Source organism: Odocoileus virginianus, chromosome 33 (genome assembly GCF_023699985.2).
Source record: "Odocoileus virginianus isolate 20LAN1187 ecotype Illinois chromosome 33, Ovbor_1.2, whole genome shotgun sequence".
Lineage (NCBI taxonomy): Eukaryota > Metazoa > Chordata > Mammalia > Artiodactyla > Cervidae > Odocoileus > Odocoileus virginianus.
In genome coordinates, this window is record NC_069706.1 from 20,006,862 (window position 1) to 20,033,547 (window position 26,686).

General features: G+C 44.3%; 1 protein-coding gene across 1 annotated transcript in view; it reads right to left on the reverse strand.

Moving 5' to 3' along the window:
• The window catches only part of USP31 (ubiquitin specific peptidase 31), a 78,150-nt gene extending 52,325 nt beyond the window's left edge, over positions 1–25,825 (reverse strand). The window contains exon 1 of the mRNA XM_020874094.2: positions 25,003–25,825. Within this exon, the coding sequence (XP_020729753.2) occupies positions 25,003–25,626 (624 nt within the window). The 5' untranslated portion in view covers positions 25,627–25,825. The remainder of the gene's footprint in view (positions 1–25,002) is intronic.
• Positions 25,826–26,686: the final 861 nt, after the last annotated feature.

Consider the following 26,686-nt stretch of genomic DNA (forward strand, 5'->3'; position numbering starts at 1 on the left):
AAAAACATCAGCTTAGGTGAAAGAAGTCAAATGCAAGGGCCATGTGTTGAATGATTCCATTTCTATGAAATGTTCAGAATAGGAAAATCTACAGAAACCAGAAATAGATTAGTGAACATTTAGCACTGGGAAGTTGGGGGCAATGAACAATGACTGCTAATTGATATGGGGTTTCTTTGGGGATAATAAAAATGTCCTAAAATTGAGATGTTGGATGCACAACTCAGTGAAAATATTCAAAACCACTGAATTCTACATACACTTTATCGGTCAAGTACACAGTATATAAATTACATCTCAGTAAAGCTGTCTTTTAAAATAACATATTTTTATTTCACTTATAGTAAAATTCAAAATCAGGCAAAACTAATCAATGATGTTGGAAGCCAGGAAAGTGGTTACCTTTGGGGAAGAGGGAAGGGACAGGTTTTAGGAGGGGCCAAAAAAGGGAGCTTCTGGAGAGCTAGTGACAACCCATTTCTTGATCTGGTTGATAGTATCACTTTCAGTTCAGTCAGTTCAGTCGCTCAGTCGTGTCCGACTCTTTATGACCCCATAGACTGCAGCACATGAGGCTTCCCTGTCCATCACCAACTTCCAGAACTTGCTCAAATTCACGTCCATCCAGTTGGTGATGCCATCCAACCATCTCATCCTCTGTCGTCCCCTTCTCCCACCTTCAGTCTTTCCCAGCATCAGGATCTTTTCAAATAAGTCAGTTCTTCGCAACAGGTGGCCAAAGTATTAGAGTTTCAGCTTCAACGTTAGTCCTTCCAATGAATATTCAGGACTGATTTCCTTTAGGATTGACTGGTTTTATCTCCTTGCAGTCCAAGGGACTCTCAAAGAGTCTTCTCCAACATCACAGTTCAAAAGCACCAATTCTTCAGCACTCAGCTTCCTTATGGTCCAACTCTCACATCCATACATGACTACTGGAAAAACCATAGCTTTGACTAGATGGACCTTGGTCGGTAAGGTAATGTGTCTGCTTTTTAATATGCTGTCTAGGTTGGTCATAGCTTTTCTTTCAAGGAGCAAGCGACTTTTAATTTCATGGCTGCAGTCACCATCTGCAGTGATTTTGGAGCCCAAGAAAATAAAGTCTCTCACTGTTTCCCCATCTACTTGCCACGAAGTGATGGAACCAGGTGCCATGATCTTCATTTTTTGTATGCTGAGTTTTCAGTCAACTTTTTCATTCTCCTCTTTCACTTTCATCAAGAGGCTCTTTAGTTCCTCTTCGCTTTCTGCCATAAGGTTGGTGTCATCTGCATATCTGAGGTTATTGATATTTCTCCTGGCAATCTTGATTCCAGCTGTGCTTCATCCAGCCTGGCATTTCAAAAGATGTATTCTGCATACAAGTTAAATAAGCAAGGTAACAATATACAACCTTGACATCCTCCTTTCCCAATCTGGAACCAGTCCACTGTTCCATGTCCTGTTCTAACTGGTGCTTCTTGGCCTGCACACAGATTTCTCAGGAGGCAGGTAAGGTGGTCTTGTATTCCCATCTCTTGAAGAATTTTCCACAGTTTGTTGTGATCCACATGGTCAAAGGCTTTAGCGTAGTCAATGAAGCAGATGGTTTTCTGGAACTCTTTTGTTTTTTTGATGATCCAATGGATGCTGGCAATTTGATCTCTGGTTCCTCTGCTTTTTCTAAATCCAGCTTGAACATCTGGAAGTTCTTGGTTCACATACTGTTAAAGCCTAGCTTGGAGAATTTTCAGCATGACTTTGCTAGCATGTGAAATGAGGCCAACTGTGTGATAGTTTGAACATTGTTTGGCATTGCCTTTCTTTGGGACTGGAATGAAAACTGACCTTTTCCAGTCCTGTGGGCACTGCTGAGTTTTCCTAATTTGCTGGCATATTGAGTGCAGCACTGTCACAGCATCATCTTTTAGGATTTGAAATAGTTCACCTGGAATTTCATCACCTCCACTAGCTTTTTTCATAGTAATGCTTCCTAAGGCCCACTTGACTTCGTACTCCAGGATGTCTGGCTCTAGGGGAGTGATCACACCATCGTGGTTATCCGAGTATTAGGATCTTTTTTGTATAGTTCTTCTATGTATTCTTGCCAACTCTTAATATCTTCTGCTTCTGTTAGGTCCATACCATTTCTGTCCTTCAATATCACTTTAGGATTTAATATTCACTGAGTTGTACACTAATGATGTTATGCATTTTTCTGTGTATGCCATACTTCACTAAAAAGTTTTTTTTAATGACTTCAAAAAGGAAATACTAAAGTTTCTTAATTTAGCCAGATCCCAGGCCCTAATGCTGAATATTTAGTGTTATTTGAGTCCATTCTATTTTATCTGGTTAGTTAACTAGAAGCAGATTAGAAACTGCAGGATACAGGAATGAGGAAGGGGGATGTACAGATGCCCAGGATAAAGTAAAACTGGATAAAGCAAGAAAAAACTAAGGAAGGGCCATGACAGAGGATGGATGGGCGAGAGCAAGAAGGAGTATTACCAAAAGCGGAAGAAAGAATTCAAACAATCTAAGTAATTCAGGACCATTTATTAAGTCCTGCACAGTCCCAATGTCCCCAAAGATACCTCCATAGCACAGAAGAAAAGTGCAATAGATGAAGCTCATAATACTCTAAATCACCAAAGAGAGTAAATTATGTCCAGGATCCCCTCCCTGAAAAAAGTGAGTGTGTAAACTATGCTATCAAGCCATCTATCAAACAGGGAAAAAGTCAAGCTTTTAAAGTCTTGATATTTAAATAATTATCTAGGAAATAACATATAAAAGACTTATTCCCTCGAAAAGCCAGATGAATGGGTCATGACTGTTATTCAAAAAAGATCACAAGGTGATAACAAAATGACCCAGAATATTATCACAGTGAGAGATTCCCTCTGCAGCAGACACATCAGGGAATCATCTAGCATTGTTACAGTGGAAATTTAAATACCACGCCTTCAAAAACAACCCACAATTTAAGAGGTCAGCGTACATTCATCAAAGGTGAGCTCAAAACAATCAGAATCACAAGGTCAGACCCAGAGAAAATTTTATGCGGAAGACATTTATTTTTCCTCAGCACTTAACTACAGTGGCCTTTTGTAGAAGTCTCCACTTCTCCCGTGTTACTGTTCAGTCACTCAGTCGCGTCCGACTCTTTGCAACCCCCTGCACTGCAGGACGCCAGGCTTCCCTGTCTTTCACTATTTCCTGGAGTTTGCTCAAACTCATGTCCACTGAATCAGAGATACCATCCAAACATCTCATCCTCTGTCATCCCCTTCTCCTCATGCCATCAATCTTTCCCAGCACACAGGTCTTTTCTAATGAGTTGGCTCTTCACATCAGGTGGCCAAAGTATTCTAGCTGAATGTTCAGAGTTGATTTCCTTTAGGACTGACTGATTTGATCTCCTTACTGTACAAGGGACTTACAAAAGTCTTCCCCAGATCACAGTTGGAAAGCATCAACATCTTCCTACCAAGCTCCCTTTCCCATGTTCTAGGCTTGCTTTCACAAGCTGGGTTGGTGCGGTTTTCCTGCTAAAATGTTTCCATCACTCAGGTGTAAAGGAACCAAAGGTTGTTAAACACCACAGTCTGTGAGGCCGATACTATCACATGGCAACGAAAAGGAAAATAAGGAAGCTGAGGCTCAGTGATTTACCCCAATACCTCAACCATACCAGGATTCTGACTAAACTCAAAATTCATGGGTTCACGGATTTTTCAAAAGGAAAGGAGTAGGGACTTCCCTGGCAATCCAGTGGTTAAGACTTCATGCTTCCAATGCAGGGAGCACAGGTTTGATCCCTGGTTGGAAAATTGAAAAAAAAAGAAAGGAGCTGACCTGTACCCTGGCTGCCCCCACCCTCCTCCCAGCACCGACCTGGGACACAGAGGCCTGAGAGAGACCTCAGCAGCATCAGAAAGCGGGTGGGGCAGTAACTACAGCCTTACCAGCTGCCTGACGTCACAATAAAGGCTCAAAGGGCAGCAACCAACAGGTCTCTAACTCAGCTAACCCCTTCCTCCTGCTGGATATGAGATAAAAAGCTGCCAAAGCGCCTCGTTCTCTCCTGCCTGCAGGGAAATGAGGCTACCCTCCTTCCTTCCTGTCACTATTAAAATCCTGAAGTCATTACCTAGTAGCTATTTCCCATGAGCTGTTGCTTTTAAAGGCGTTTTCTTTAGCTATCCTATTTTATTTTAACTTTCATAAAAGACTCTAAAATGAGGGAGATTTACCAAGCTCTCACTGCACTGTCAAAAAGGAACTCATATTTTAGGGTAACATTAAAGAATATTTCAAGTAAATGTATCATTATAATTGCTGGGACCACCTCTGATCAGGAAAAAGGTTCTTTCTACAATGTGTTCTTATCCAGCTATAGAGAGCTATCGACCTCAAAGAAAAGGCTGAATTTCCTTTCCTACAGTTTAAAAACAGTCCTCTGCTCCCATCATTGCTCAAAGCAGAGGAGATACAAAAGTGAGTCCCCCCCCCCCCCAAGAAAAAAACAAAACAAAAGTGAGTTCCCTGCTCATTCAGTCACTCACGAATATGCACATAAAGGACGGCACCCGACACTATGGGAATAACAAGAATTCGAGAATGAAGGTCTGGAGAAATGCCTGTTTCTTTTCTTTTTTTTTTTTTTAATTTTTATTAGTTGGAGGCTAATTACTTTACATCATTACAGTAGTTTTTGTTATACATTGATATGAATTAGCCATGGATTTACATGTATTCCCCATCCCAGTCCCCCCTCCCACCTCCCTCTCCACCCGATCCCTCTGGGTCTTCCCAGTGCACCAGGCCCGAACACTTGTCTCATGTACCCAACCTGAGCTGGTTATCCGTTTCACCCTAGATAATATACATGTTTCAATGCTGTTCTCCTGAAACATCCCACCCTCTCCTTCTCCCAGAGTCCACAAGTCTGTTCCATACATCTGAGTCTCTTTTTCTGCTTTGCATATAGGGTTATCGTTACCATCTTTCTAAAGCCCATATATATGTGTTAGTATACTGTAATGGTCTTTATCTTTCTGGCTTACTTCGCTCTGTATAATGGGCTCCAGTTTCATCCATCTCATTAGAACTGATTCAAATGAATTCTTTTTAATGGCTGAGTAGTATTCCATGGTGTATATGTACCACAGCTTCCTCATCCATTCGTCTGCTGATGGGCATCTGGGTTGCTTCCATGTCCTGGCTATTATAAACAGTGCTGCGATGAACATTGGGGTGCATGTGGCTCTTTCAGATCTGGTTTCCTTGGTGTGTATGCCCAGAAGTGGGATTGCTGGGTCATATGGCAGTTCTATTTCCAGCTTTTTAAGAAATCTCCACACTGTTTTCCATAGTGGCTGTACTAATTTGCATTCCCACCAACAGTGTAAGAGGGTTCCCTTTTCTCCACACCCTCTCCAGCATTTATTGCTTGTAGACTTTTGGATAGCAGCCATCCTGACTGGCGTGTAATGGTACCTCATTGTGGTTTTGATTTGCATTTCTCTGATAATGAGTGATGTTGAGCATCTTTTCATGTGTTTGTTAGCCATCTGTATGTCTTCCTTGGAGAAATGTCTGTTGAGTTCTTTGGCCCATTTTTTGATTGGGTCATTTATTTTTCTGGAGTTGAGCTGGAGGAGTTGCTTGTATATTTTTGAGATTAATCCTTTGTCTGTTGCTTCATTTGCTATTATTTTCTCCCAATCTGAGGGCTGTCTTTTCACCTTGCTTATAGTTTCCTTTGTTGTGCAAAAGCTTTTAAGTTTCATTAGGTCCCATTTGTTTATTTTTGCTTTTATTTCTGAAATTCTGGGATGTGGGTCATAGAGGATCCTGCTGTGATTTATGTCGGAGAGTGTTTTGCCTATGTTCTCCTCTAGGAGTCTTATAGTTTCTGGTGAAATGCCTGTTTCTTCATTCACAAAACAGAAAAAAAAATACGTATATCCACCTTACACTGTTACAAAGAATACACAAAATAACCCGCTATGCAGGGCAACTGCTAAGCACCCATGTTACCTGCAAGAAAAAAACAAGACAAAAACACACATGTATGTATGTGTGTTAACATTTATTTAAGTCAGAGAGAGATTATGAACACACATATTTGCTTCTACTAAAACAATGAAAGAATAAATCATAAAATTTACGGAGAAAGGGAATAGAATACAGTAATCAGAAACTAGAGTTCTTTGAACAGATCTTATTTTGTATATCTGACTTCAGGCAAGTGAATTTTATTTTTTATATAATTACACAACAAAACTAAATTCTAAAAAACAATTCCTCAAAACCAAAAGCAGAAAGAACAAATGAATGTATATATCACACTGGTGACTAAGTCACACTTGAGAACTATTCCAAGAGGCTTTAAAACAAAAACATGACTGCACAGTCCTAGTAGGACATATCCTAGAGACAAAAATTAATCTTAAACTTTTAAATATTCATCCTGTTGGTGCTAATATTGAGATTACTGTGATGAGACTATAAATGCATTTTGAGATAATGTAAACAAGAATTTACACTAGTGTTAAGAATAGGATTTTCAGCATAGGAGAAATATAGATGTAAGATCAATGAGGTTAAATAAAAACCCTGAATTCCTAAATGAAATTATCAATATGAATTCTTGACTTATAAATCACACGTTTCCTCATTCTGTCTACTGAGACCCAGGAAACCAGGTACACCCCTATGGCCTCGACTGTGGCCTCTCAGAACCATCTGCTACCAAAAGTAACTAAGTCTCCTTAAAGAAATGACTGATTCCACATCTGGAGCAGGAAACATATGCGATAAGCCTAGAAAATCTTAACTTCCTGCATTTTGCGCTGACATCACAGACTACTAGTATAGTGCCAAAAGGACCTGGTAGCCAACTTATCCCAATGGCCAAAAATAGGACAAGTTGGGCATAATAAGGTTAATAACTGACTCAGTCCAGTTCAGTTGCTCAGTTGTGTCCAACTCTTTGTGATCCCATGGACTGCAGCATGCCAGCTTCCCTATCCATCCACAACTCCTGGAGCTTGCTCAAACTCATGTCCATTGAGTCAGTGATGCCACCCAACCATCTTATCCTCTGTCATCCCCTTCTCCTCCTGCCTTCAGTCTCCCAGCCTCAGAGTCTTTTCCAATGAGTCAGCCCTTTGCATCAGATGGCCGAAGTATTGGAGCTTCAGTTTCAGCATCAGTCCTTCCAATGAATATTCAGGGCTGATCTCCTTTAGGACTGACTGGTTTGATCTCCTTGCTGCCCAAGAGACTCTCAAGAGTCTCCAATACCAGAGTTCAAAAGCATTAATTTTTCTGGCACTCAGCTTTCATTATGGTCCAACTCTCACATCTGTACATGACTACTGGAAAAACCATAGCTTTGACTATATACACCTTTCAAACATGCATCTAAATCTGTAAGCTCATAGAGTTACAACAAAAAACTCACTAACTATATTTGGAAATCAAGTAATTATTTTGAAAACTATAAAATAAGGTGGGGGGGACCCACCAAATATTTATCTTGTCTTTCTTCTCAAAATTTACTTTGCGGTAACCAAACCACTGACAAGGGCAAGAGTCTCTACAGAAGTATTCCAGCTAGTAAGTGAGGAGACATGCTAAAATTAAAACCACCATTTTTCAACCCTTAATGAACTAATGCATCAAGGACTAACTGTCAATGGCTGCTAACATTGAGAGTGATACAACCAGACAGGACAGACTTCCTGATGAAGCTGACAGCACTTTTCAGAAACTGGCTTTACCAGAAAAAAACAAGAGGGCTTAAAAAAAAAAAACTCAACCCTCAATCTCATTAAGCCTCTAGATCTAACTACCATTTTACAGGAAAAGCATAGACAGAAAAATATTTTCACTGCAACTAAAGGAATAAACCAAATCAGACCATGATAAGCTGCACAGCGGTGCTCCTCAAAGTGTGGCCCACAGACCACACTGTGAATTCACACTGTGAAATTCTTTCACCAGCCCAAGATGAGGTAAGTACAGAACTCAAAGTAAGCATTAGAAACATTTAGGGCAAATTAGCATAACTGGATGTCTACGGAGTAACATTTTTTTATGGGTCTGGTATGCCTTTTTCTTGGAAAAGAAACTTACACATTTTGTATACAAAAGAAAAACTAAAGGCAACTTTTGAAAACAGAAATAATGTAATTCAAGATAACCTTTAAGATTAATCTGGCAGCAAGAAAAACTGTCCATAGGACAGAATTTAGAAATGGGAAAGGGTAATTTGGGTGTCCATAGACTTGGAATGAGCACCTTCTATTTCTGGAACACTTACAATACTTACTTTACATCTTCTCCTTTAACTTCATAAAAACCACCCAAGGCTTGAGTCCTGGCTCTGCTACTTACTAGCACTGAAGCCCTGTATCCTCATTTTTTAAATGGAATAGCAATGCTCCTTTCCCAGGGCTGTCATGAAGATTAAATGAAAAAATTGTAGGGACTTCCCTGCCAGTTCAGTGATTAAACACACAATCTGTGAGGCTGATATTATCACATGGCAATGAAAAAGGAAAATCAGGAAACTGAGGCTCAGTGACCACCCCAAGATCTCAGCCATACCAAGCTTCTGACTGAATTCAAAATTCATGGGTTCACAGATTTTTCAAAAGGAAAGGAGCAGAGACTTCCCTGGTGGCCCAGTGGTTAACACATCACATTTTCAATGCAGGGGGAAGATTCCATATGCCATGTGGAGTGGCCAAAAAAAAAAGGTTGTATATGAAGGTACCTTGTAAATAATATGGCTCCACACAAATGGTATTTCCATGATTATGATTATTATCGTTTCTTAAATTCCTGAGAACCAGACAGTTCTGCCTTGCTCTTAAAGTCAAAGAATTTACAAAACCAAAAGAGAGAGAGAGACCTTAAAAAAGAAAGAAAAACAGAATTGACTAAGCTGGTAAGGAGCTTGCAAAGGCTCCTAACAGTAGAAGCAACAAAGGCATTTCCTGACGGTCCTATGCGGTCCTCTGAAGCGTGAACGGTGTGTGGACACACAGTCTGCTACCATCCAAGCTCAACAACTGGAGGGAAGAAGCAACAGATGTTGGGTGACTGGCCAGTTCCTCTAGGAACTGCCACAGTTTGTGGCATAAAACAATGGTTTCCAAACAAAGAAAGATCACAATCAAACAAAAAACAAGATACCGTGATGTGCTCCACTGCAAACATTCTGTTTGGGAAACATAAAAGGTCATTTGAGGAACAGCCAATGAACGACTAATTAGCAGAACAAACAAGAATAACTTTGAGGGAAAAAGCTACAGAGGACAGAACTTTAAATTACTCGGTTTTGAATGATTTCTTTTCCATGACTATATATAAAAGGTTTTTTTGTGGAAATCATGAGGTCATTGTTTTCCAGTCTTCACTATAGGAAACAGCTGTGCAGAACTGCACAAACAGAAAACACTGCCCCATTTAGAGCCCCTCACTGTGACAAGCGTATAGATGGCAACAGGAAAAATCCACCAAACCACACACCAATAACAAAACAAAAGTGGCAGAGGCGACCTAAAAACTTCACACCCCACAAAGGAAGAGAGAAAACAACCAGCTCCGGAAGAGCATCTGCATTACTACATCTGTATCAATTTACTTCAGACCAGATCAGCGCCTTTCTACATGGGTCACTGAAAACTTAAGGTGATTCATTTTATAGTCCCTGCCCTATAGACGGGGCTTCCCTCCCTGCTGGCTCAGAGGGTAAAGCGTCTGCCTGCAATGCGGGAGACCTGGGTTTGATCCCTGGGTCGGGAAGATCCCCTGGAGAAGGACATGGCAACCCCACTCCAGTATTCCTGCCTGGAGAATCCCATGGATGGAGGAACCTGGTGGGCTATATATATAGCCCATGGGGTCACAGAGAGTCCGATAGATGAGAGACGTTCAACAGACATAAAAACACCACCACACAAGTTTTCCTAGGGCTCTTATGCTCACATACTACGTGAGCTGTCTAAAACTGAACTTACCCATCCAGCTGCAGAATTGTTTTCCATTCTGTGCTTTCAGTCTTGAAAAGCGCCATCCTAAAGGCACCCTATTTCAAAACATCCAAATTATCTTTATCTCTTTATCTCACTACCCTTCATGTTAAGCTGCCAAACACTGTCAACTCTGCTTTAAAAGCATTTTTTAAATATGTTCAAAAGTTAGAGGGAAGGAGTAGGAGACAAGGAATAAGAAATAAACTGAATGCAGTCCAGTCTATTATGGGGTGTGTAACTCTCCCTTACAAGACCACCCAGGACTCTGACGAAACTTGTCCAATGATAAGAATACACTGAGGTGAGGCAGTTCATTCCATTTTCAGACAACTTGTTCAAAAAATTCTGTACACTGAGGCATACCACTCCCTTCAATTTCTCCCCTCCTCTCTCAAGGCTTAAAGCCTAAGCGTCACTTCACAGTCCTCAGGGAGGTCTGCCCATCTGTGTACAACAGAAGGGGCCATCACCGGCACATCAGTGTTCACAACTGAGGCGGGTCTGCAAGCTGTCCTTCCTTGCTGTGGCACCTTCAGTTCAGATTAACCAAGCACCTCCAACAGAAGAGTGCTGGGCAAGACAGACTCGCTGCCCTAGAGGGTCTCGCAGTGGCGTGGAGGAGACAGACGAGAACAGGTTTAGGAAACAGAATCCTCTTGCCTCTGAGAGGAACTTTTTCTACCCTTTTGACAGTTACGTAATATGAGGATTATCTGATCCTTGGAAGAATGTATGACTAAATTCATCCAATTCTGTTATCTTCTGGAGGAACAGGCAGTTCTTTTAATAACTGAGGGAGAAATTATCAGTTATCAGTCAGCCAGGCTCTCTTACTGTAACATTATTATTAGTTTGTTTTGTTTAAAGTTGTGGATTTTATGACAGGCAGATACTCAGCAAAGACGGTTATTTTTCCCAAATTAATGTAGATATTTAACCCTAAAATTCACACAGGATCAGTTTCTGAAACCTGACAAAAATGATTCAAAACTCTTTCCAGAGTACTTGTAAAGAAGAGCAAGATAACACTTCTTACCCAATAAACTCAGTAGTTCTCTGCACTAGTCTTAATCATGTCTATTATTGCAGAACAAAAATAAATGTTTCACAGTGGGAGGAAAAAGAGAATAGCATGAAAAGAACACGCAGCAACAATGCCATGTGGAACCAATAAAAGTACTGATGAAAGAGAATACAAAATTCAAAAACAGACCATAAAACTCTAAATATGGAGACTTCCATAAATAAGCACGGTGATAATGAGGTTGGGGTAACAATACCAGTTAACACTCACTAGCACTGATGATATGTCAGGCCCTCGGCCAAGTTTTTCTCTTGTTTAAAGAAAAAAAAAAATGAGGTAAGATATATTCTCATCCACATTTTACAAATGCAAAAACTAAGCTGAGTTAAGTGCTCAAGGTCCCTCGGCTAGTAAGTGGTGCAGGCATGGCTGAAACACAGGCTCTCTGGCTTCTCAGCTCAGGTTCTCAGCTCACTATACAAGATGGGAAATCCCAAACCTTAAAATAAATCCCCACTTTTCACATGCACTAAACTAAACCAAACTCAAACTACTGGAAAGAGAAATATTTTAGAACATAATGGAAAAAACTAACAAAAAATAAAATAGAAAAATTATCCTGTATGAAAACGTAACTTTTCAGCTATATAGTAACAAAAACAATAAGGAAGAGGGACGGGTTCAAAAACAGTAAAACCTTCTGTAATATACAAAAGTAACAAAACTAAAAGAGCAATAGACTGAGAGAAGTATCTATATCAAATGTCTCAAGGCTTATGAAGGTGTTGCCTTACACACATCTACACTATTCTATAAAGAGCTAGTATAAAGTTTCCAAAAAGAAAAGAGCCTTCAAAATCCCAAAGGACACCATGACCATAAAGTAGGATTTATTTCTGCAATGATGGGGAGTTCAACATACAAAAATCAATGTAATATGCCACATCAATAGCTCAGTTGGTAAAGAATCCACCTGCAATGCAGGAGACCCTGGTTCAATTCCTGGGTCAGGAAGACCCTCTGGAGAAGGGATAGGCTACTCACTCCAGTATTCTTGGGCTTTCGTTATGTCTCAGCTGGTAAAGAATCTGCCTGCAATGTGGGAGACATGGGTTCAATCCCTGAGTTGGGAAGATCCCGTGGAGAAGGGAAAGGCTACCCACTCCAGTATTCTGGCCTAGAGAATTCCATGGACACTGTAGTCCATGGGATCGCAAAGAGTCGGACACTACTGAGCCACTTCACTTCACTTCAATATGCCACATCAACAGAATGAAAGAAAACTACCACACAATCACCTCAACTGATTCAGAGAAAGCACATGACAAAATTCAACACTCTACCATGACAAAGATACTCTAATAAGAAAATTTAATGTGATAAAAGCAGTATCTAAAAAGTGCACAGCTAACATCACACTCAATTGTGAAATACTGAAAGCTTTCCCCTAAGATGAAGAAACAAGACAAGGATGCCCACTTTCACCACCTCTATGAAACAGAATATTGGAATTTCTAGCCAGAACAGTTAGGCAAGAACATGGAAGGGGGAGGGGGAATAAATTAATAGCCTGGGATTAGCAGTTACAAGACCCTACTGTATAGCACAGATATGTCCAATATCTTATAGTAAACTATAATGGAAAAGAATATGAAAAAGAATATACATATGTAACAACCACTTTGCTGTAAACCAGAAACTAACACAACATTGTAAATCAACTAAGCTTTATTTAAAAAAAAAAAAAAAGGCAAAAGGTATCCTAACTAGAGAGCGTGATATAAAATTTTGTTTGCAAAAAAAAAAAATGATCTTGTATGTAGAAAACCCTGAGGATTCACAGAAAATAGAGACAGCTAATAGATGAATTCAGCAAAGTGAAGGATATAACATCAACATACAAAAAAAATCAGTTCCATTTCTATACACTAGCAATGAACAATCCAAAAAGGAAACTATGAAAACAGTTTCAAGTATATAACAACATCAAAAAGGATAATTAGGAATAAATTTAACCAAAGAGGTGAAAAACTTATACATTGAAACCTATAAAACTTACAAAAAAAAAATTAAAGACAACACATTTATAAAAGACCCTCCAGTTCATGGATTGAAAGAATAGTGTTGCAATATTGATTCTACACAAAGCAACCTACAGACTTCAGTGCAATCCCTATAACAATCCCACTGCCATTTTCTGCAAAAATAAAAACCTATTCTGAAGTTCACATGGAATCTTCAGGGACTCCAAAGCCAAAACAATCTTGAAAAAGAAGAACAAATCTGAAGGACTCAAACCTCTGATTTCAAAACCTACTGCACAGCTACAGTAAACAAGTGTGCTGAAACACTGACAGGAAACAAAGACAGACAGACAGACCAATGGGACAGAATAGAGCCCAGAAATAAACCCTCATATATAAACTGATTTTTAACAAGGGCACCAAGACCATTCAACAAAAAACAGTAGTCTTTCCCACAGTGGTGCTGGGAAAACTAAATACCCACATACAAAAGAACCTTACACCATATACAAAGGTTAATTCAAAAGCATCAAAGATCTAAATATAAGAGCTAAAATATAAAATTTTTAGTAGAAAACAGAGGGAAAGCTTCATGACATTAAATTTGGCAATGATTACTCAGATATGATGCCAAAAGCAAAGGCAACAAAAGAAAAAACAAAGATGAATTGGACTTCATCACAATTAAAAACTTTGTACAATTAAGAGAGTGAAACAATCCACAGAATGGGAGAAAATACTTGCTAGTCATATATCATGAGGGATTAACATGCATAATATATAAAGAACTCCTACAACTCAACAACAAAATCCAGTTCAAAAATGAGGAAAGTCCTTGGATAGACATTTCTCCAAAGAAGATCTACAAATGCCAATAAGCACTTGATAAGATAATCTAAGTCCATAGTTAAGTCATTAATGACTAATGATCATTAGTCATCAGAGAAATGCAAATCAAAACCACAATGAGTTAACACTTCACACATGCTAACATTGTTACTATTTGAAAAGAATGGAAAACAACAAGTGTTCACAAGCATGTGGAGAAATTGGAACCCTCATGCTTTGCTGGTGGGAATGTACAAAGGTGTGGTCACTGTGGGAAACAGCTTTACAGTTTCTCAAAAAGGGGGTCGCAGAGTCAGACATGGCTGAGGGACTTTCACTTTCACGGGGCAAATAGCCCAATAAAAGAGGACTGGATGATTAAATTATCACTTAGCAGTATGATAATGTATGTATCATTAAACATTAAACAGTATAATAATTATAATTTAGAAACATGGCAAAGGTTTTATAGGTTGCCTGAAAAAAAATCATTAATCCAAAGCAGCTTGGCCAGAATAATAGCAACTACGTAAAATGTGTACCATATATGCGGACAAATACAAAACTGTAAACTGATGGCACTTCAAGGCAACGTGTTCAGCAGAGTGAGAACATGAATGTTACCATCACACTGCCCTGAGTTGAAGTTCAAGCTCTGTCCCTGGGAATGTGTAGAGAACCAAACTAGATCAAGGTCAGAGATCTAACCTTGCCCAAATTTGGCATTACTCAGTGACCTGCTCTCCACCCCATCCACCAGACCACTCTTCTGCTCCAACCACACTAGACCTTGAAATTTTCTGAATAAACCAAGTTGTTTGAGGCTCTAAGCCTGTGAACATGATGGGCTTTCCACCCTGTTTCCAACAGGCCTTTCCCACCTCTCCCTTTATCCACTGAGAGGATTCCTGCCAAATCCTTCCAGACTCAGCCCGGGGGGGCATGTCTCCAGTCCCTCACCACTCTCCCATTCCCCCTTTAGGTTTGCAGGGCACTTCTGTACACACCTCTAACACAGCACTCATCCTAGTGAAAGTGAAGTGAAGTCGCTCAGTCGTGTCTTTGCGACCCCATGGACTGGAGCCTACCAGGAACCTCAGTTCATGGGATTTTTCAAGGCAAGAATACTGGAGTGGGTTGCCATTTCCTTCTCCAGGGGATCTACCTGACCCAGGGATCGAACCTGGGTCTCCCGCATTGTAGGCAGACGCTTTATCGTCTGAGCTACATCCTGCTGCTGCTAAGTCACTTCAGTCGTGTCCGACTCTGTGTGACCCCAGAGACGGCAGCCCACCAGGCTCCAAGAACATTGGAGTGGGTTGCCATTTCCTTCTCCAATGCATGAAAGTGAAAAGTGAAAGTGAAGTCGCTCAGTCGTGTCCGACTCTTCTCGACCCCAAGGACTGCAGCCTACCAGGCTCCTCCGTCCACGGGATTTTCCAGGCAAGGGTACTGGAGTGGGGTGCTATTGCCTTCTCTGAGCTACATCCGACCCTACTGCAATTGATTCTTTACCCCTGCCTTCCCTTCTAGACCCAGAATTCCTTACGGGCAGGGACCATCTCACTCATCTTCGTACAGCCTGGTGCCTCCCAACACGGGACCAGCACAAGCAACGTGCTCAATAAATCTGTAGACTTAATGAATTATGTCCACAGTTCTTCAGCCTGAATTTGACTCTTAATGGATATAAACTGATGTTTCTGCAGCTCCACACTGTATTCAGGGCTAAGAACAGGAAGTCAACCAAAATAAGACAAGCTTCATGACTCAGCTTTCTTGGTTTTCTGCCTATCTCTCTGCCCCTTGAACAAGTCCAACAAGTCCTCCCCTCCTCCTATCCCCTTATTTTCAGTTTCCCCCAAGGGGCTGGCCGTGGGCTTCTGACTACACACTCAATGCTCCTGGCTTTGGTTATCACCTCTATGCAGCTGAACTCAAGCTATTAAAATTTCTTCTTAGATATCCCATAACCCCTGATCCCACATGTTCAAATTACAGCCATGATCTTCTCTGCCCTCAGTGCCCCTTTCTGGACTGCTCCATCTCAGTCAGCTCTCCCCTAATTTACGGTCTCCGTCACCCATGGCTGACCCTGCTGTTTCCTTTACCTCTCCATCTCTGAGCTGCTGTTAATCGCTCAGTCATGTCAGACTCTGCGTTCCCAAGCACTGGAGCCCGCCAGGCTCCTCTGTCCATGGAATTCTCTAGGCAAGAATACTGGAGAGGGCAGCCAGTCCCTCCTCCAGGGGATCTTCTGGACCCAGGGATCAAACCCAGGTCTGCTGCATCGCAGGTGGATTCTTTACCATTTGAGCCCCAGGGAAGCCCTAATGGAGTCTCCTTAATAATGTCGCGACATCCTCCAAAATGTCTCTGGAGTCACCCTTTCCTCCTCCTCCTGTCACTCCTGTGACCGCCCTTTCCAAACCCTTACCTTCTCCTCCATCAGACTCGTTTTTGCTCACCATCAGACCCATTTTTCTGAAACATCTTTTTTCATCAAACCAGAGTCTGCCCAGCTCAAGCAGCCTCCACTAAATCACTGCTGACTACTGCCTCAAGGCTAAATAGTTGTGGCAGGCTTTCACGGCCACACCTAATCTGTCCCCTTTCACCCCCTCAGCCATCTACATTGAATTCCCCTTCTCACCAAATCTGTGGTTCTCAACCAGGGGCAATTTTGCCCCCCAGGGGACATCTGGCAAAGTCTGGAGACAGTTTAGATTGTCATGACTGGGGTGGGGGCAGGAGAGTACCACCTGCACCTAGCGGGGAGAGGACAGGGGCGCTGCTCAGCGTCCTACACCACCAGGGCAGCCCCCACAGCAAAGACTCGCCCAGCCAATAACACCAGGTATGTCAAAAGGGCCAAGGCTGGAAAAACTGCTCCAAATCCCAGACCCCCTCAGCAGAGAGCCCAGGGCCTCCTGACCCCAGACGCTGTGCCTTTACTCAGATCATTCCCCAACAGTCTGAAATGGCATCTCTCTCTCCTTTAATGGCCCAAGCCTTATTTATCTTCAAATCCCATTTCTAAGCTACTTCCCACAGTTTTAAATATCACCTGTAGACCAATGAGTCCCAAATCTTTAACTCGAGCCAGTTCCGATTTTCTGAACGCCAGACTCCATTATCCACCTGCCAACTAGACACCTCTCGAGTGTCCCATTTAACACATCTGAAACGGAACTCCAATGCTGCTGCTCCTCAAGCAACTGCACAGCACCAGTAATCACCCTGCTGCTCAAAACACCGGGGACTTACTCTGACTGCTCCCCTCTGCCTCAGTGCCTTCCCCGGAATCAATCCTTAAGCAAGTCCTGTCGAGTCTACCTCCAGATATATCTCAAATCCATCTGCTTCTCCATCCCGTGCACCACCTGTAGGTAGCTTCACCTTTGCAAAGCCTCCTAACTAGCCTCCCTGCTCCCAGTCTGTGTTCGCTATTCAGACTCAGAACGCGATCACTTCATGTTTCAAGATCATGCCGGAACTCTGCTTAAAATCTGCAATAGCTCCCCACTGCTCTTAGGATCAAATCTCATCCCCTCATCTTGCCTACAAGGGGGTCCTATAGGCCCCACCTCTGCACACCCAGCCCCCTTTTCCAGCTTCATCTATCAGATGCCCCACCAAGCTCTCTAAGCCATGAAAAAGGCCTGTCAAGACTTTCAAAGGTACCCCAGCCCTGCCCCTGCAGAGCCTTTTGAATACATTTTAATCTACCTACCTGGTCATTATTCTCTCTTATACACCTTAGCTTTTTCTTCTTCGCTCTAATTATCTTATTTCTGTATTTATTTTTGGTTGTGCTTGGTCCATGCTGTTGCGTGAGAGCTCTCTCTAGCTGCAGTGCGCAGGGGTCACCCTCTAGATGCACTCACTGGGCTGCCTCTCCCGTTGCAGAGCACAGGCTCTAGAGCACAAGGTTTCTGGACCTGCGGCTCCCAGGCTCCAGAGCAAAGACTCAACAGTCAGGCCGAAAAGGCACAGGTGCTCCGCTGCATGTGGGATCTTCCTGGAACAGGGATCAAACCTGTAACCTCTGCATTGACAGGCGGACTCTTAACCAATGAACCACCAGGGAAGTCCTCTAATAAATTTTAAATTTCACATTTACCAGTGTGTGTTGACGAATACATCTGCCTCCCCTGTAACAATAAAAGTTTCAGGAAGGAACGGACCGTGGAATCCGGCACTGTTTTTTACATCACCATGCCGCCTGGTTTACCCCTACATACCCAATGACCGGGGCCTCCCAGGTGGCTCAGTGGTAAAGAATCTGCCTGCTAATGCAGGATACGAGGGTTCCATCCCTGGGGCAGGAAGATCCCCTGAAGAAAGAAACGGCAACCCACACCAGTATTCTTGCCTGGGTAATCCCATGGACAGAGGAGCCTGGCTATAGTCCATGGAGTCACAAAGAGTCAGACACAACTGAACATGCACATGTACCCAATGACTAGCACAGCATGTGATATGGAGTTAGGAGCTCCATAAATTCATACCTTTGTAGAAGCTTAACGGTCAACAATGAATGAATGAGTCTTCTACTTACACTTCGGCTCATCACAATTTCACCATTCTCTGAACCACCACCTCCCCCGGCCCCAAACTTTACCAGTCAATACAGTTTTTTAAAAATTTCCCTATAAAACTGGTAAGTTCTCTGATGGCTAGATCTCTGTCCCAGAATCCCCACCCTTAATCCTCTATTCCAACCCCTCCCCTAAACCAGTCCCTTTGTACACAATAACTGCTCAGTAAACGTGGTGTAAGTCAGCAAACATGCGATTCCACAACTGCCCTGTGTATCTCTGTTCCCCAGCTAGTCTTCTTTACGCTTTTCTTGCACTTTCTCATGAAGCTGCACACATCAGCTGGGCATGCACTGGACAGAGAGCCACATGCTGCAGAAGCGTGGAGCACAGGCATACCGAGAGGAACAAGCCTGACCCAGTGAAAGAAAACAAGTTTGAAAACTGATGAACAGGGCAGCCACTTGTAAGAGGAAGCACACGTCAGGGGCGAGGCCCTAGCACGCAGCGTGGATGGGTCAGGGTCTTGTCCTACACAGGCTCTGGCTGGGCAGTCTGGAGAGGCCCACCAACAGTGTAAACACGTCCCCTCTGACTCAGCAGCACCACAGCCAAGACTTCCTCCTTAGAAAAGGAGACTAGATACATGGTGAAGAATTGGCTAGACCGGTTAAAAACTATACAACCAAAACACCGTGAGTGGTGTGTGCCTATTGTGTGTGCCAGCCACGAAGTCATGTCCGGCTCTTTTCAACCCCCATGGACTGTAGCAGGCCAGGCTCCTGTCCGTGGAATTCTCCAGGCAAGAATACTGGAGTGGATTGCCGTGCCCTCCTCCAGGGGATCTTCCTGACCCAGGGACTGAACTCAGGTCTCCCGCACTGCAGGCAGATTTTTTACTATCTGAGCCACCAGGGCATCTATACAACCGTTAAAAAGAATGACAAGGACCTGGACGTTATTAACAAAAAACAATGAAAGCTATGCTAACTGTGATATAATTTCAAGTCCAGGATAGGGACATAGAGGAAAGCAAGTTGCAGGGCTCTATGGGGAGTAGAGCCCATCAATGCAGAAGACGTGCCTGTTACATGCATTTAAAAGGTCTGAAAGGATGATTTTTTAAGGAAGACTTCCAGCAGTACCTAAGCCTCAGGAGCAACAGCACATGCATGAAGCTAGCTGCAGCTGACCTTATTTTCACTATGATTTGGCACTGCAAACTGAGAGGGAAAAAATGCTACATGTGTCAGCACGTCCACCCAGCCTGTTGATACATTTTACGTTGAGACCTGTTGTTTCAGTGGCCCTGCTGATAAGGAGACCACAGAACCAGAGCTCCGTGTGTGCACTGCCATCGGGGGCGCTGGTGACAAACACGCAGTCAGAACCCTCCCTCAGCCTCCAGCCAGCAGGTGAACCTCAGTTTCCTCACCCAGAAAGGCTGAGGATCCCTCACAGCTCACCCCAGTCTTCTTCCAAGTCTACAATTTGATGACATTCTCACTGCCTTTCTCCTCAAAAGGTTTGGAACTTATAAACAGAAGTGACCACGTTTGACAGACAAGGAAACAGACCAGGAAGAGACAGTCCTTCTATTTAATACTGTCATAAATCGGAAGGCGATCAACACAATTTCATTTTGTTTCCTACTTTTCAAATCAATTTGAGGGACACCCTGAAGTCAGATTACTTCTTAGGAACCACTGTGAGATGTCAAGGTACTAAACCGCTTCATACAAACCCGGAAAACTTCCACCATGGGGCTGTAGCATAAAATCAGAGCTCCCCAGTATAAGTCCATGACAAAGTAAGTTGTGAATCTGAGCCAGTGGAAGCCTGATTGCTAGCTTGTCTGCCACCACTCATTTATACACATATACTCCCTTTGTAACCATTTATACACATATACCCCCTTTGTAATCCAAGAACTCTCACTAATAAATAAGCACCACCAGGCACCAAAGTTCAAGGAAAAAAATGTAGGAGAGAAAATTCGATTCATCAATTACTTTTTGTTTTACAGCAGATTTGGAAGGAGTCCCCATAGTTCTTTTATCAGTAGATCACTCTGTTCCAGTTGTTCTCTGGAAGCACAGTTTGAAAACTGCTACTATAAAACCTATCTTTGTTACTTGAAAGATGACCATCAGCCTTTCACTTACTGCAAAAGGGCAATGAGTACTAGAAATCAGAGAGCATCTGTATAAACCTGGAACACTCAAGTGAGCATCCTATGAAAGTCAGGACAATACACTTATTTTCTCTTAGAACACTGAGCACTTAAATTTCAAAATGATTTACCTACCCTCACAGTTTTACTAATAAGACAGTGATTCAAGGATCCTGCCAGTGAAGTGTAACTTTTACTCTAGAGCTGCAGCAAACAGAAGAAAAAGTAACAAGACAACATCAAAGGCTGGGAAAGGAAGGAAAACTTGCACTAGGGAAATTCAAAACATTCCTCCAACAGTTTCTTAACCTCAGCACTATTAACATTTGGAGTTGGACAATCCTTTTGAAGGATGCTGTCCTGCATGCTGTATGATGTGTGTGTGCGTGCTTAGTCATGTCTAACTTTTTGCCATCCCATGGACTGTAGCCCGCCAGACTCCTCTATCCACAGAATTTCTCAAGCAAGAATACCGGAGTGGTTGCTGCTTCCTACTCCAGGGGCTCCTTCTGACCCGTGGACTGAACCTGTGTCTCTCGCGTCTCCTGTACTGGCAGGCGGATTCTTTACCACTGAGCGACCTGGGAAACCCATGTAGTATGACAGCCCCAAACCTGGAATCACTCCATTAGTTGCCAGCAGCAGCCCAACTCCAGCTGTGACACCCAAGTATGGGTCTCCAGACATCACCAAATGTCCCCAGGACTGGGGGGATAGGGGAGGCAGAAGTGCCCTGGTTGAGAACCACTACTCTAAGAGCAGGAGAAAACTGTCTGAGCAAAAAGAGAAAAAGATATAAGTGGCCGCTAGAGAAATGTCTTAAAGCTTACCAAGATTGGACCACTCAACTTCTTTTATTCTGGAAAACGAAAATCCAACTTTAACAACCATCCAGCTTACCCAAAACCAAAAATCTGTTTTCCTGGCCAGCTCCTAAGGCTGAAATCAATGGAGTTAGACTCCTAACTGAAAATCTTACAAACAAAATTGTTAGTAACTAGAAGTCATAAGTCAATGAAAATACATTCAAAGACATACTAAGCTTTTTTTTTTTTTTTTTGATCGCAAGGCAAATTACCCTAAGGTGATAAATTGTTTTTTATCTCCTCTGCCAACTGGTAGTGGCTGCCTGGAGCCCAGAATTCAACAGGATTCTGAATGTGAGCTCAAGAGAAACATATCTGCCTCAAATAGCACTGTCTGCAACCAACAGGTGAGGGGGGTGTGGTGACCAGTGTCAGCATCCACTGGCTTCCCGTTCAGCATTGTTTTTCACAGGCGCAGTGTCTTCCCCAAGTGAGTGCCTAGCACAAGGCAGGTGAGGCACTTTGGTGGGCCTCCTACGAGGCAACCCCCTCCTTTACTATCTCTTCTATTAAGGCAAGAAAATCACATTCCACCTTCCTGCCTCCATGGCAGTCAGGGGCAGTCCAGCAACAGGATTCCAGTTAATGAGATGTCAGCAGAAGCCTGTGGAGGGGGCTTCTGGGGGAACTTTTATTTCCCTAATGACTTCCTGCCTTGCCTGGGTAGAATGCCCTGAGGTACAAACATTATGGAAAAACAGCCAGTAATAGCTAAGAACAACAGAATGGAAACACAGAAATGGTCTGGAGACCCTGGTTTGATTTGTAGGTTGGGAAGATCCCCTTGTGAAGGGATAGGCTACCCACTCCAGTAGTCTGGCTTGCCTGGTGACTCATGGTGAAGAATTCGCCTGCAATGCAGGAGACCTGAGTTCGATCCCTGGGTTGGGAAGATCCCCTAGACATGGGCATGGCAACCCACTCCGGTATTCTTGTCTGGAGAATCCCCATGGACAGGAGTTTGTGCAAGCTCCAGGAGCTGCTGATGGACCAGGAAGCCTGGCGGGCGACAGTCCACGGGGCAGCAGAGAATCAAATAGGACGGGGCAACTAAGCACAGCACACAATGCTTAAGGAACCCTACTGGGGTTCGCTCCTTCCAGGCCAAATGCATTCCTAACTCACTGAACAAACCTGCAAAAGACGGAGGAGAGTGAACGAATGCAAAGTGAAATCTACTAAGGGTTCGGAAGATTACATTTTTTTTAAAAACAGGGCCTCTAAGAATCTGTTCAACTTTGCCAAAGCATACTTTTCTAGAATTATTGACCCATTTCTGTGACAGCTTTTTAATGGATAAAAAAGTGAACACAACCTCTTAAAAAGCAATGAAAATGTTCACATACAAAAACGCTGTAGAAATTGATTTTCACATTTTGGAATAGAAAACTAAATTTAAAACACTGGGCTGTGACCTTGCAAAGCTGGCAACTGCTGTGGCTACTTTCAGGCACATGCAAAAAGACTGATAGTAGTTGGTGGGCTGGCATTCTCTCCTACTCTCTTATTTTGAGATCTCTGACATGAATCTTTTTTTTTTTTCCAGTCCCTATCCCTGTCAACTATTTCCATTCAAATTTCCAAGATTAAATAGTGACCACTTTTTTCTTTTTAAGAAAAACAGGGTAGAGCAACGTAAATAAAATGTAAGTAAAATGTATTAAAAGAGGAGACTGTTGTTCCAAAGCAAGAAAGTAGGTCCTCATCCAAGACTGATTCCTTAGATAGCTGACCCTTTTATATTTTAATCAAATCATTTGCTTAAATAGATGTATTTTAGAAAGACACTTCATAGGACCAACGGAAAGCCAGTACCATCTGCCATAAATAGAAGACAAATGTAAAAACAAATCCAATGAAAACATATTAAATTCTAGCTACTGTTGCCTACTCAAGTCTCTAAACTGGAAGCTTGTTCTCTCTGTTATTAAAAAAAAAAAATGATGGGGGAGTGAGCAAGAACTGTTAAAGACATGCTATCACCAAGCTGAGACTTTCTCTTCGGCATGATCAAAAAAGAGAAACAACAGAAAAGGAATTAACTTTCTTAACTGTGTGCTTTCCTTCTATTTATATCCACTTCCCACCTGAATCCCAAATCATCCCAACAATCCCAAATCATCTTTCCCTTTTGATTAGAATAAGAGCCCATTTCCTATTACAGCCTAAATGATCCTACACCATCTGGCCCCAGCCCTCCACTCACTCTGCTCTCGCCTCTCACACACCCACAACAAGGATCCAAGGGCCACATGGAGCCCACTGCCTGTTTCTGTACAGCCCACCAGCGAAGAATAGTTTGTAGAGATGAATACTTGCAATCAATTTGATGACAGGGAACATTAATTTTGAACTCCAGTTAAGCTAATCATTGTCTTCTCCGGAAAAAAAAGAAAGTCCCATTCTTCTCCTTGGTAGAGCTGTATCACAAAATACTGTATTCAATTATCACATTTTTATTTTAGGCAGTAAAAAAAAAAGGAGAAGAACTGTGTTATCTGTTGTTATATAATTAACTACCTTCTATCCCCGAGTTTGCATTTTGACCAGCAGAGCCTAAAACATTTGCTATGCAGCCCTTTACAGAAACAGTGCGCCCATCCCAGAGCTACCCTGATCAAGTGCACCAAGTTCTTTCCCATCTCAGGGCGTCCGCACTTTCCTTACTCCTGGGAACCACTCCCCCCGGAGCTCCTCAAGGAGGGCTCTCCCTGTGGTTACTCAAGTCTCAGAAAGTCACTTCCTCCTAGAAGTCGCCCTAATCCTTTCCCCTTCCCATGTAATGTACCCCGCCAGCACATGAGTCACATCGCCAGCTTGTACCTCCTTCAAACCACTACGTGACATTACCTCGTTAACTTATTGAAGTTTTTAATAATAAAAATAATAACGGCAGCAAACACTCATAGTACTACACACAATGGAAACACTTTACGTACCAGGTTGAACCCTATAAAACTGCCAATGTGTAAGACAGAACGGTCAACAATGGGCAACTTCATAGGGTTCAACCCAACATATCAACTTGTAAGCAGCTCACAACCCAACATATCAACTTGTAAGCAGCTCACAACCCAACATATCAACTTGTAAGCAGCTCACAACCCAACACATCAACTTGTAAGCAGCTCACGACCACCTATGAAGTAGGTACCAAAGCAGAAAACTGGCACAGAGAGGCTGAGAAACCTGCCCGAGGTCACACCACTTGTTAAGTGGCAAAACAAGGATCCGAACCCAAGCTCAACACTCCCATCCCCAAGAATGTAAGTTCCAGGAAAGCGGACGGTCTTGCCCATTGTTCCATCCTTCCCCTGTGCCCACCGCACTCAGCAAGCCCTTAACGCGCGATCAATCAATGAGGGAACGACTCTCCTTGCAATCTGCACCATATGCTCGGACTCGGCGCCCACTCCCCTCTCTTTAGGCACCCAGAGTATCAGTCCTTCGGGCCGCGACGGAAGCGGGGAAGGAAGCCCTGGGCAGGCGGCTGCCCAAAGGCTCACCTTGAAGTCGCGGCTGTGCTGCGGAGTGTACTCCAAGGTCCAGAGGGCCCGCACCAGGTGGGCCAGCTGCTCGGTGACCTCGCCCTGGCCCTGCGCGCCGCGGCCCGCGGGCTGCTCCGGGTCAGGCGAGGGCTCGGGCCGCCCCGCCCGGTACTGGCCGAGCGCCAGGTACTCGGCGAAGAGCTCCGTGTTGCTGAGACACTGCAGCGTGGCGTTCATGAAGCACGTGTTGCCGTGGTTCCGGAGCCCCGCCACCCCGGGCACCGGCTCCGCGGCGCAGGCGGGCGGAGCGGGCGAGGCGGGCGGCGGCGGGCACGGCGGTGGCGGCGTGGGCGCGGCGGCCGGCCCGGGCGGGAAGCAGCTGCGGAGGCCGCCGCGGTCTGGGGCGGCGCCCTCGGAGCTAAGGTGCGAGAGCGTGGACAGCGTCTTGAGGACGCGGCTCATGAAGCTGCCCACCGAGCGCGCCGACGAGGGCGAGGAGGGCGCGGCCGGCCCGGGGCCCCCGGCGCCGCCGCCGCTGCCGCCCGCGCGGCCGCTCCGGAACAGCCGCTTGCTGAAGGACCGCTTCTCCTTCCCGCCCGCCGCCGGCGGCGGCCCGGGCCCGGGTGCCGTTACCTGGGACATGGCGGTGGCCGCCGACGCTCATCACCGCGCCCGCCCTCCCGGCCCGCGGCCCCGCCACGGCCGCCGCCGCATCCCGCCGCGCCGCGCCTCACCGGGCCGGGGGGCTAGACGCCCCACACCTCAGAGCGCCGCCGAGCGAGCCAGCAAGCTAGCGAGCCAGCCGCGGCTGGCGGGGCGGGCGGGTGCGCGCGAGATCCGCCCAGCTGGGTCGCTCACGTGACCCGCCTCCAGCGCTGCCCACCCTGCGCTGAAGCCGCCGCGGCCGCCATGTTGACTGCGGGAACGTAGCTGCCTCCTCAGTCAAACGCGATGACTGGCGGCTCCGGGCGAGGTCCTGCTGCGTGAAGCCCGAGAGAAGCCATGTCTAGTGTGGGCAAGGTCCAGGCGCCGCCGGGGAGCTCTCGGCTCGCGCAGGGTGGTGGACCCCCGGGGCGGGTCTCGGTCTTGGCTGTTTTGATGGTGAAGGCCTTGGGAAAGTGCATGAATGAGAATGCCGCTTCTTAACTAGATCCTGGAAGAGCTGATGGACGTGGTCCTGACAGATCCTGGGCAAGCCAGCCCCGCCCGGCTCCCGAGGGACCCCGACCGTCTGCGTGCCCCTCGAACGCCATCGCAGAGCCTGACACCTTTCGGCAGGCATGTCTTCCGGCGCCACTTACCTTTCTTCTCAGACCCCTTTGAGCTCTATATGCCAGGCACCGTGCTAGACACTGGAAGTACGATGTGTGAAGCTAACAGGGTTTCTTCCTGCTCTCTTACTAGAGGATGCTGAGAGTAGCTGCTGTTACAAGCATTGTGCTAAGCAGTGCAGTATCTCCTTCAATCTTCCATTCAGTTGCTTTGAGATTGTTGTTGTTGTTCAGTCAGTAAGTCGTGACTGACTCTGTGTGACCCCATGGACTGCAACAGGGGCCAGATTTCCCTGTCCTTCACTATCTCCCGAAGTTGCTCAAATTCATGTCCATTGATTGGATGGTGTTGCCATCCAACCGTCTCATCCTCTGTTGTCCCCGTTGAGTTTGGTAGAGTCTTAACCCATTTCAAACCCAAATATGTTCCA